At 38.1% G+C, this 12,101-nt stretch overlaps 1 protein-coding gene across 2 annotated transcripts in view; it reads right to left on the bottom strand.

Moving 5' to 3' along the window:
• PIP4K2A (phosphatidylinositol-5-phosphate 4-kinase type 2 alpha) overlaps nucleotides 1-12,101 on the bottom strand; it is a 100,149-nt gene that overhangs the window by 28,146 nt on the left and 59,902 nt on the right. For both annotated transcript variants that reach the window (XM_048950591.1, XM_048950590.1), the window contains one exon: nucleotides 4,073-4,225. In XM_048950591.1, coding sequence (XP_048806548.1) covers nucleotides 4,073-4,225 — 153 coding nt within the window. The remainder of the gene's footprint in view (nucleotides 1-4,072; nucleotides 4,226-12,101) is intronic.

Genomic DNA, 12,101 nt, shown 5'->3' with positions numbered 1-12,101 from the left:
GGATCCCTGCACTACATAACTGGGTCTGAGCACGTCTATATGCTCCTGTCCTTGGAAAGCCGAGCCTTCCAAACATGGGTTTACCATAAGAGCAGCCTGACACAGGACATGGAATAAGGGCATGCCACTGAAGTCCCGAACTAGTCAGATGCACTCACATTTCAGCTGTGGAGCTAATTTAACTGGGTCACAAATTTTCACACGTGAAGAATGCTGCTGGCAATCAGTGCACTGAAACTGGGGGAGAATTAATGAACAGACCTTTTCCTAAAAGTGTGTCACTTTTATATGTGATTGCAAACAGCCTCATCAGCTGCAGTAACAATTCAGGAAGATAGTGGGCAATAAGCTATGTATGTAAATCAGGATTTATGCATCTTTATTACTCAGAGAGAATATGCCAGAGTAAAGCTAAAATCAAGAGAACTTGTTTTGACAAAGATTTCCACAAGAACATCCAGTGCAGTATCTGAAAAGTCTTGCCATCTGATGGGACCATGGAGGTACGTGTGAGTTGGACTGTGTTCTGGAAAAAGTTCTAACTGGAACAGAAGAACACACATCCAAATTACTAAACCCTTCGCTAAGTCAGGATGCCCATGTTCCAACTGCAAAGTAGGAATAGCAACTGGCCTAGGTTAACGTCTAAGTTAATTGCGCAGAATTATTTGGAAGGATGCTAGTAGGCTCAAAGCAAAACCACAGTAAGGAGCATTAAACTGTTAAGATCAAGTAAGTACCAATGGACGATACCTGGATTGAATGGTTTGTTAGTACAAGCGTAACCTGAGGGCAACTTTGTGTGATGACTTGGTAATGAGAATTATTTAAAGACCTGCTCACCAGGACAGTAGGTTCCCTAGACTTTGTCCAGCATAATAAGATATGCTTTCCTTGTCCAAAAAATATCTAGAGAAATGAGAGGACCAACTGTACCTAATAGACCACGCATTCAATTACCAGCAGCAAAACACAGGGCATGTTATCAGCTGCGTCACCACACTTAGTAAGATTTAATTTAGATTTTCTTTAACTATAACAATTTTATTCTTTTAACAGCACTTCACTGAAGACAATGGAATTAATTTATTTTATTAAAAGTCCAATTATTAAACTGCCTCTGTACTTGAGTTCTTGGCATTTGTAAAGCACTCTCAAGTTCAGAGATGAAGAGAAATACCATTCTCTATGAATCTTTCGGAGACACTACTGAAAGATATCAGACTTAAATCTATTTAAGTTACTAACATAATAAAGTGTAAGACGTTTCTAACACTACCTAAGCACATGCTTTTATTCTTACACAGATAGCAGCACATAGGCAAATAAGATGACTGCCACAGATACCACGCAAATCATTGTCACTAGTAAGCTACCTACTGTGGACTCTGATGTTCTGAAAGCATGAACAATAACAGATTACAGTAATGTTTAAGTTCATTCATGCTAGCCACTTCATGGCCGCTCTTGAAATGAGATGACTGTTTTGGAAAGCAGTATGACTTGTCAGCTGGATTAACAGTCTCAAAGAAATCTGGATTATTAATTGCTAATGCCAAATAAGAAATGGACCAGAGCATTAATTTTCCTGCACTGCTTCGCAAATGAAAACTGTTTTAGATCAAAGCTAAAACTGTAACTTTGAAAATTCTAACACTCCCAAATTACAGATAATAGTTTAAATTTTCTCCTTAACAAAATTGAAATTAAAAGATGGTCTTACAAAGATTTCTGACAGTGACAATATTTTGCTGTTAAAATAAGCACATGCTTGTCTCACATTTTATTTAAATAGATGTACAGCTTGCAGAGAGGAAGGAAACATCTATCTCACTGAAGGCTTCACAACAACTTGGGGCTTGAATGGAACTCGCAGATCTCAAATATACAGCAGGAGAGAGAAATGGAGCTGGAAGAAGCGCTGTGAGGATGGCTGGCAATACGTACAATTCCTAACATCCCAAAATCATGCCTCTGCCTCTCTTCACTTGTAAAAGTTGCAGAGATACAAAAAACATAATCAGGCCTTGGTACTTTACATTCATTGGTGTTGCTTTCAAAATGTGCAAGGGCTGCTCTGAAAGTAATGCCTCCTATTTTATTATGTCGGCCCTCAATGTCAGAGGCAGACGTTGGTGCTGTGGCAGATATTGCACCGATATTGCATTACGTTTTGTTGTTGCATGACAGATGGCAGCAGAGGGGCAGTCTCATAAAATGGCATCTGATGTAGGAGTAATTGTGAAGCTTATCTGTGAGAATTGGTGGTTTATGACTTAGGAACTGTGTACAGAGCCAAATACCAGCTTTAATGCATTGGAAACAACGATGGCAATGCTGGAATATCACAAAGTTTGTGCCAGGTGGGTCCCACAAATGTTAACACAGGAACAGAAAGAATATCATGTGCCAGTTTGTCAGGACTACTGAACCAACACGAGGCTGAAGGTGGCAGCTTCCTGAATCGCATCTCCACCAGCGATGAGACGTGGTGTCAACACTACAAGTCAGAACAGCAGACCACAAAGTGGGAGCATGTGAAGAAGAAAAAGTTCAAGACACAGCCTTCAGCAGGTGAAGTGACATGCACTTTCTTTTGGGATAAGAAAGGGGTGATCCTACTGGATTTCCTCGAATCCAGACAAGCCATCAACTCTACAGACAAATCTGGCCGCTGACTAAGCTAAGGCTTGAACTTTCAGTCAGGCAAGAGAAAAAGACAACCTTTCTCTGGCAACACAATAATGCAGGACCCCATGCCAGTCTGAAGACCGTGGAGTACACTGCCAATCTCAGCTGCACTGTTCTACCACACTTGTACAGTGTCGATTGGGAGCCTTCTGAATTCCAACCATTAGGGCTGATAAAAGATGAACTGATAAAAATGTGTGGGCAACATTTTCCTAGTAGCAGTGCCATCATAACAACTGTGAAACAGTGGGTCACCTCCACTAGAGCAGATTCTTATGAGCACAGCATGCAGGCTCTTGTTCACTACTTGCAAAAATACATAGCTAATGGTGGTGACTGTGTTGAAAAACAGTGCTTTACAGCCGAGAATTTGCTCTATTGAACAGTGTTATTGTGCTCTATCTGTTGTAGTTTCTCTGGAAACAAAGAAGAGGCATTATTTCTGGAGCAACCTACATAGTTTGTGATTTCTACTGAAGTGGCATACAGTATCAGAACATTATGAAACATCACAAGGCAAAACAACAGAAACAAAAAAACCCAAACATCTGAACATTCTGAAGTCTTTACCTGCAATTCCAACTCACAGATGTGAGCAGGAAAGAAGAAAAAAACCCACCTCCCTTTGGGCATCATATTTTAGATCATTTTTAAAAACTTCCCTGGTTTATGCAGCTTTAGAGCTTATTCAAACAGATCTGGAGCTAAGGAAGTTAGCACTGACTTTTATTAAGCCTTCTTGTATTTCCCAAGTTCTGCTTCCCTCTGTACCATTCATACAAATCACACACTGACACAGCATGAAAACTGTTAAGGTTGATTTCAGGGATTTCCCCTGCTCCCTTCTGACTTCAAAGTAATTTATATAAAAGTACATTGGCAAAATCTTTTTTTTTTTTCCAATAGCTGGAATTTTATATCAACTTTACATCAAATCTTTAAGTTCCCATGCTATTCAACATTTATTATTTTAAACCTGTAAGTAGTGAAACACATTCCATGCTTAGACTGAGAAGAAAAAGATCATCTGCAGCATTCATACACTTGTGCACGGTGATCCCCAAACCAGCCTAGAATAAATTAGCTTCAAGCCTGGAGGTGAAAGCATGAGAATCTTTGCAGTAAGGAATAGGATCCTATGGACTCCGAGTTATCATCTGTACCATGCAGACATACCATTTTACTTAAAAGCTAGCTTGGATATTCAGAAGAGTGTAGCCTTATTATTTTAAGTATACCATAAAGCAGACATGCAAAAGGAAAAAAAAATCAGTTATTCTTTTCCCATGACTATTCCTTTAAACTTTTAACACTTTAAAAAAGATTGGCATTGCAATATATGAGAAGATACTCCGCATTTTGGTAAGAAACAGCATATTACCTGATGGTATTTCTTCAGTATGTTGTGCATTTCTGCTACATCTTCACTTGTTATCGTTTTGATGATATATCTTTTGTCATAAGATGTATGAAACCGGGCACCACTGCGTGCTTGGGAATCATTGGCAAGAGGTGCACTTCTTGTCAATGAGTTCTGTCAATTGAATAAAAAACAAGTGTTGTCAGACAAAAATATACACATTTTCTAACTAAAACATATATAAAACATTTGCATTTATTTTAAAGTATTTTGAATAGTCACTGAGTGGAACTCTGCCAAGCATGTAATCCCTTTAAATATTTTGAGAACCAAAGAGCGTTTGGGTGAATGTACTGAACATCAGTGATTTAAAAGTCAGTGCAGACTTACTGTGCTTTGTTACATATATGCTATCAGCTTTGGGGAAAAAAATACAGAGTCATGAAAACCCAAAAGAACCACTGTTCTACACCATAATAACCAGAGGATTCAACGCTACTAACAAGTATCATTTTACAGTGCAGTAGGAGTTGTTCTTAAGCCAGAAGGACTGGCTGAATAACATAACCAAGGGAGATTTCCAAGCTGTGGTACCAGAGCTATTCCAGTGATTTCATATCTAGTGTTAAGCAAGTGATATTACCGTACAGTTCCTTCTTTGGCAAAACAGACACATCTGCCTTTCTACAAGCTCAGGAGGGGAAGAACAGTTAATAACTATATAATGGTCAGAAGAAAAAGTTGCTAGAGATGAGTGACCATACCTAGACTAGGGCTTGATACAACTTGTGCTCCTACACTAGCAAAAGAAAATTTTTTTCCCCCAGAAAGTTAAGCAGTATTCAGATCAGAATACTGCTTACCTTATTTGAAGGTGTGCTTATGCTTTAACTCTAGCAACAAAGGGATCTGGGATCACAAGCTCTGGAATTCCAGCAGGAACTGCACACACTAACTTGAGGAAAGTGTTCAAATTCAGTGCCAAGGAGTCAGTGCTGTTGTCAATTATTATTAAGTAACAACTGCAACCTAGAGATGAGGGCAACTGTTGCCTCCATTTAAGAAGGAGCTTGAACACATACACACACCTTCGTATTTCTGATTGCATAAAGGAATCCCACTGACTTCAACAAGCATTCAGAATGTTTAAATCCTGACCCAAATGTGAGATGCTTTCTTAAATCAATTTAGTATGAGGTAAGAACGTTTTCCCACAAGCTTACTTCGTTCAACTGAAGTACTCAGGAGTATCAGGAATAACAGTAAATTACCTAAAAGCACACAGCCCCATAAGGTCTTATTACAATGAAAAGCTTTGTCATGTCATGTAGAAGAAATAAATCTTTGCAGACTTTTCCCTGTACACTTCTATACTCACTCAGTGAATTACAGTCATTACCAATGTCTGTGACAAAATGTGATTCTCTGCTATTCTCTCTGTTCACTAAAGAAACAAAGGATGTGGATGCCTCCCTAATGCTTATAAATGAATAGTTTTCCTAGACTGATCAGATCAGATTCTAGGACAACCACTGAAGACTCAGGTCCTGATCTGCGTTGGCTTTTGTCAGCCAACTTTAACAGATGTAAGTGCTGCATACACTGAACTACTATGGGAATTTAAGTTTTCCATACGTGTTTCCAGATGTTCCCTACTCTAATTCATTTCCCACCACTCCGTCACTGAAGTATTTTTTATGTACTGACAATGCCTACCCAAGGGAACACGTACTATAAATGGACTGAATTTTCTTAATAATACACTTCATATCAGGAGTCCATTAATTTTAAAACTGAATCATATATTGACTTAGTCTTAGAAATCATCCTCCATTCAAACCTTCTATGTTCTAGAGTCAGAACTTGACTTTATTTCCAGGGTTTATATTTAATGTTTTTAAATGACAAACTGATCACAGAAAGTTTTCAAATGCAATGGAAATTCAGTTACCATCACCACAAACTCTAGAAAATATGATGAAACATAATAACTATTCACAACTTTGAGAAAAGCTGAAGCATGGGTAATCATCAGTGTATCCAGTGAATTGAACTACTGCTAAATTATTAGGCTATAATTCAGTTAGCAATAATAAAGGCTACTGGGTAATTATTTGTTATTGTTCCCAGCAGAAAAAGGTGCATTATTCTGAGGTTAACTGTTCCAATAAAGCTAAAGTGTTCATCAGTAACCACACATTTCTGAACGTATTGCTCCCAGAGAACCCTAGCCTTTAAACTGTAAGCCCATGTGGTATAAATCTTGAAAGCAATTAACCTGAGGGGAACCTTAAGTTGTTGTGCTATAAAAAATTGCTCAAAAGTACACTTGTCAGTCCGCCAAGGAATCTCAGATGGAGGACGGAAAGAGGGAAGATAATGAGGAGGACCTGGACCAGCATCATTGTCCAAAATGTCAAGGGGCTTCTGAGGCACGTTTTAACACTTCACCAAAAGATGTGTCAGATTTGAGTGAAATTCCTATCTGCGAGTGCTCACTTAGAATGAAGAACCTGAGTGGTTTTGGTACAAACAGAAGCAGCTGACTTCCCAAAGTGTCTCTGAAACTCAGTACTGATGGCAACGTCACGACTGAGACGCAGCACGCAGGAAATGATGCTGCTCTGGACTTCCCATATGCTGAAGCTCGGTCAACAATTCTGTGCCCAATAAAGCATTTTTACTTCAGACATCATCACTGCTATTCTTACAGTCCTCTCACTTAGAACGTGTCCTCTTTGGTCTTCACAAGTACTACTTGCACTCACTCAAGTGTTAGGGCTTAAGATAAAGATCTTCCTACTTTTTAGGTACAGTATTCCTGAAAACATAACCTCCATTCATCCCATTCTTAACCAGGAATTTCTAGAATATATTAATGGAGCAACCCCCCAAAACCAAGGTACTTATTTTGGTTCTTCTTTTTATTTTTAAAAATATTTCCTGTTGGTGTGGTACCTGATGCATTTAAAAACAGACAACATAAGCAGTAAGAAATTTTGCCTTAAAAGAAATGACATATGAAAAAATAAGAGAATGAATTAACCAGTATTCCTTATCATGCTTCTTTCATTTACAATCCATCTTCACAGAGAAAAACAGAAGCTAGTCCAATTCAAACAAATTAATAAATTTAGTCATATTTTAAATCAACTGGATGAAACCTCATTAAGTCACTTAGTTTTAACTGATCCATGTCTTTTCCTGCAATAGTTGTTTTTCTAATGGAAATGAAATCTGCTTGATTGCCAATTATAATGACAAGTTAATTTGCAAATACAGCTATCATATCGAATATGTTGCTAACAATATAATGTATACGTAGATAATTATTTAGTACACAATCTACAGCTTCTCAATGCTTTGATACATCAGAAATGGTATGCATATTTTTTGAGTAGATGGCTATTCTCTTTCTAGTTATCTATATCAAGTTTAATTAAGAATGCATGTAACTATCATTTTACCATGTACATAATTAATTTGTTAGAACAAACCAAACAACACTGTACTAAGCAGCACAATTCTATACATGCACAGGTAACTCAGATGCCTTCCCTGCAGTACTCCAAATCTATTAATGAATTAAAGATCAGATGTTTAAACATTAAACATGTTTAAGATAAGAAAACCCATTTAATTAAAATCATTGACACTTTGTTTTTACTAACTCCATTCCTGTAGAATCTCTCAATACAATGCTCTTTTCAGATACAGAATATAGTTCATCTGAACACTGAAAGAAGGTGGAACACAGTGTTTAAGATTAACGATAACTGCTGTGCGTTCTTTTGATTCATGCATAAATTTAATTAATAGTACATTTTTAAAAGCTGAAAAATTAAAACCAATGCCATTATATTGGGCTGAATAATAATAATTGTATTATTACTTTCTTGTGCTGATAATATATGGTTCAGTTTTGTCTGTGGACAACTTTATTTGTCATGTTTCACATTCACTTCTGTGAATAGAGGAAAGTTCAAATTCTTTCAAAAGCAAAGCCTCCATGTATCACACAAAATGTCCTACCTTCCAACTATACTAATTCTACTGCTTTATAATGAGAAATCAGTCTTCAATAAAATACACAATACAGTTGCATGATCATCACAACAAAGAATCTTTGAAAAGATGACAGCAATTGGTCTGCACCTGATAAATTATTAGTAAGTAAATTAATGAGCAAAAGATAAAACCAGAAGAGCTCATGGGCTTCAAAGCGGAAACGATATGGCTACTTAAAAATACTTCTAAAACACTATCATCCACCCATTTTATGTAGGTGAATCTAACTTACCTGATTGACTCAACACTGTTCTGTACATATCAAACCATTCTGAATCCCATTCAACCCTGCCAAATGCTAACAAATGAATAGCACGTCTATTAGAAGCGGAAGAAACTCTGTGCTGGAAATTGCATCTCTTGTAAGTTAGCACAGAAGCTGGCCAACAAGGTCTCGCGTAAGCCCCTCTGATGCACAGCCACTAGTTAAACTCATAACTGGTAAGAAATCTCAGACAGAACTGTCAGTAGCACCACATGCGACCTCTGGTATGCACTGTCTACCACAAAGCGTGGATAAATTGTGGAACTTTCTCTTTTGGAATTACATATTAGCCCTGTAGTATATATCTAGATAAGGACAAGAGTTAAACTTATTTTGGGTTTGTCTAAGCTCGGTTTTTAAGAGAATCACCTTTATCTTAATACAGAAAATAATAAGAAAGTCATCCTGTAGTGGTGATTAGACTGAAAATATGCATTTATTTGAACTGTACTGCTCTGTAGTTGAGACTATTATCAGGTGCACTGCATAGACTTCTCCCATCAAATGCAGTACAGTCTTAGGAGGCAATATTGGACACAACAGCACTGATAAACTTCAGTGATGCTATGTGCAAAAGTGAGCAGAACAGGATAATAAATTGCACTGTTGACATCCATGTGCAAACAGGTCGGAAGAAAAGCTGACTCAATGTGCCTAAAAAAAAGCAGCACAGGGCGCTTCCTCTGCTTTCCTGTTCAGCAGTGAACTCATTAGGCAGGACCAGCATGGTGCCCAGCTGGAAAACCTCCTTCTTAGGTGAGACTTCCATGTGGGATCGAGAAGGAAACAAAGAATGAAAATTAAGTATCTCCCTTTTCCGAAAGGAAAATACAAGAAGGGCTGAGGGAGGGTGAAGGAGATGCAGGAAGAGATAGATGATGGCTAAAACCTGATTGGGTTCCCTTGGGCTCTCTTTCTTAATTAGGGAAAAATCAAGTGGAATATGAGCAGATGGCAAGGAGCCACTCCTCACTGAGAACAGACTTACGAATCACAAAGACAGAACAGGGAGTATATCCCTCAGATACAGGAAAATACCCTTTGAAAGACACAGGTTCACCATCCTAACAACCTTTTTACTATCACTCACTGCTGCTCACTTGCGCTCTGTGCGAACAGACAGTGGGGAATTTATCTAGCTATACCATGTCAGAGCACTATCTTTAGTGAGAGCAAAACTCTGAGAAAACAGGGTCACAGTACCTTGTTCACATTTTCTCAGCGGTTCCAGCCTCTCCTCAGTCTTCACCCTTACAACTAACAAACACATGTGCCAGCCACACGCACTTTTTCCACTTAACAGCTTCACTTAGCAGCTCTCCTGAAGCCTCCTGCTCTGAGCGTCTGTGTTCTGCCAATTCCCTGTTCACCTCTAATTTGTGAAGTTTTAATCTTGTGCCTGCTGGTTTTGGTCTCAGGAGAATGAAGGTTTTGTACTTTTGAAATGTGAATATTTTTATGAGGTCATTTAAAGACTATGCTAAATTACTTATGTAATTACTTACACAACTCGAAGACACGCTTAGCACGCCAAGTTCAGAGATACCACTAATAGATAAATTTCCCTTTTGTGCACCTCCCTCTCTCTCCCAAATGGTTTCTCAATGAGAAATCACCGGCTGAAAGTCTCACAGCCCTAACATAAATCAATATTAAAAGTATCACCTACACTGCACTGCAGGCAAATCTGCGGGCAACCAGAAATACTCATCCGGTCCTCTGTACAAATCACAAAGAACTTGTCCCACATCAAAGAATTAATTTCTGATGAAATAATCTAGATACAGCTTTCCATATAAATGGGTAAAAGCTACACCGCTTGCTAGAACTTCACTTTCTGAAAAATTCTTGATACAAAATGTTAATCAGCCCACCTATGTTAGATCATAATTTCATCTAGGAACAGCACATTCTTTAGCAAGTTAATTACAAGCTCATTCAGTTTTACTGTAGACCCCCTCTCTTTCATCAGCATGTTTTTCTGTGCAGAGTTTTATTAAAATTCCTACAGTAAAAATACAGTGAATAAGGAGAACGTTCTTACCAGAGGTCCTGATCCAAAATTCTGTGAAGATCCTAGAAACAAAACAGCTCCCACCAAATCACATGAGCTTTCCTGGAGCCTTCAACAGAATTTCATAAACTAGAAGCCAACACAACCACCACATATCACACGCCATTCCATTTCACCCAGCTTCTCCAAAACTGAATTCCAATCTTTGCTTTTGGTCTAGGAACAGCTTCCAATAAGACAGTCTGGATTTTCCACCTTCACAAGCCAAAGACTCATCATTGCAGTTATTCTGGCAGTTATTCACTTGTACTGCTGAAAGTCCCATCACAAGGCATTCTCTATGTTCTTAAATCGCTTTGATGCCAGTTTCCCATATCTCTTCTGTATCCAAATTGCCGTCCGTTTTTTTAAGATGACCAGAAGCAATACTAAACACAATATATTAGCTTTAAGTACAAAATAAACAGACATTCAAAAAAGTTAGTTCTTCCTGGCTTTATCTCACACCGTCCAACTTACCCACCCAAAAGAGCAGTTGAAATTGACTCACTGAAAGCTCACACTAGTGCTACATTCTTGTTCTCTTTGGCCTTTTGCTCCTTTTCAGAGCTGCTACCTCCTCAAAGGCAGACTTTTGCTCCCTAAGTATGCACTCCCTTTTTTCCATATAATTATTTATCTGATGACATTAAAAGGCATCCTGTTTGGATAGGCTCAGGATGCCAGGTGGCGGTCCAAGTGGTACCACATGAAATTCTTGTCTTTATCACTCTTTGCTATTTGGACAGATTTTGCCTCTTCTACAGGTTTCCACTACATGAAATGTCAATTACTCATTGACAATTAAATTTTGATTCTTGTCATTTAATACTCTCTTATTCACAGTTTTAATTTATGTTTATAAAGTCCCCTAAAACTTAGTGTTTTAGAAAACAACAAAGTCACAAAATACCAAGTCAAACACTGACAGAGGAGTCACCAGGTACCAGCTGAAGCATCACTTACACTTAGCATGTTATCTTTTTTAAACATACTTTACCTTGTACATCGGTCAATAAAAATAGCAGCCTACTGTAACAAAGAAATTATCATATAATTGATAACTCTAGTTCTACCAACACAAGACAGCAAAAAAAGGGAGACCAATTCTGAGATCAATTTCCAGAGAGATGCTGGCTGTTTCTGAGAGCAACAAGTTAAGCTATTTGGAGCTACATCATCTGAATGAAACACTTCTTTTTATTTATTTATTTTTTTTATTTTTTTAAGTCAGAAGACACACGCAGCAGAACCTTCAGCCCTGCTCGAAGTACAGGAAAGGTTTGTCCCTCTTCCTCAATTGCAATCTGCATTTATAACTGGCAAAGTAGTGCCCTCATCTTCAAAGACAAACTGCTGGCAAGTCTCTTCTTCCTCTGTCCACTTTGCCTGAAATGCTCACAGCAAGGATATTTATCTCCACAGTGGGAGGTCAAGGATTAGCCACAGCCTCCGAGAGGGTGGAGAGATTTAAAGGTCAATTTAATTAGCTCATTCTAATCTTCTACACAACTAATGTAAATGTCATTGTTTTCTAACTGCTGCTTTAACAGATGAGATTATATTTTAGAAACCTTGAATTTGCGAACTATGTTGGATGTAATACAAATTCTTCATGTAACCGATCTTAAAAGGGAGTCCAATAAAAATCACCATCGAGACAC

Source organism: Lagopus muta, chromosome 7 (assembly GCF_023343835.1).
Source record: "Lagopus muta isolate bLagMut1 chromosome 7, bLagMut1 primary, whole genome shotgun sequence".
Lineage (NCBI taxonomy): Eukaryota > Metazoa > Chordata > Aves > Galliformes > Phasianidae > Lagopus > Lagopus muta.
This window is presented reverse-complemented; position numbering and strand designations above follow the sequence as displayed.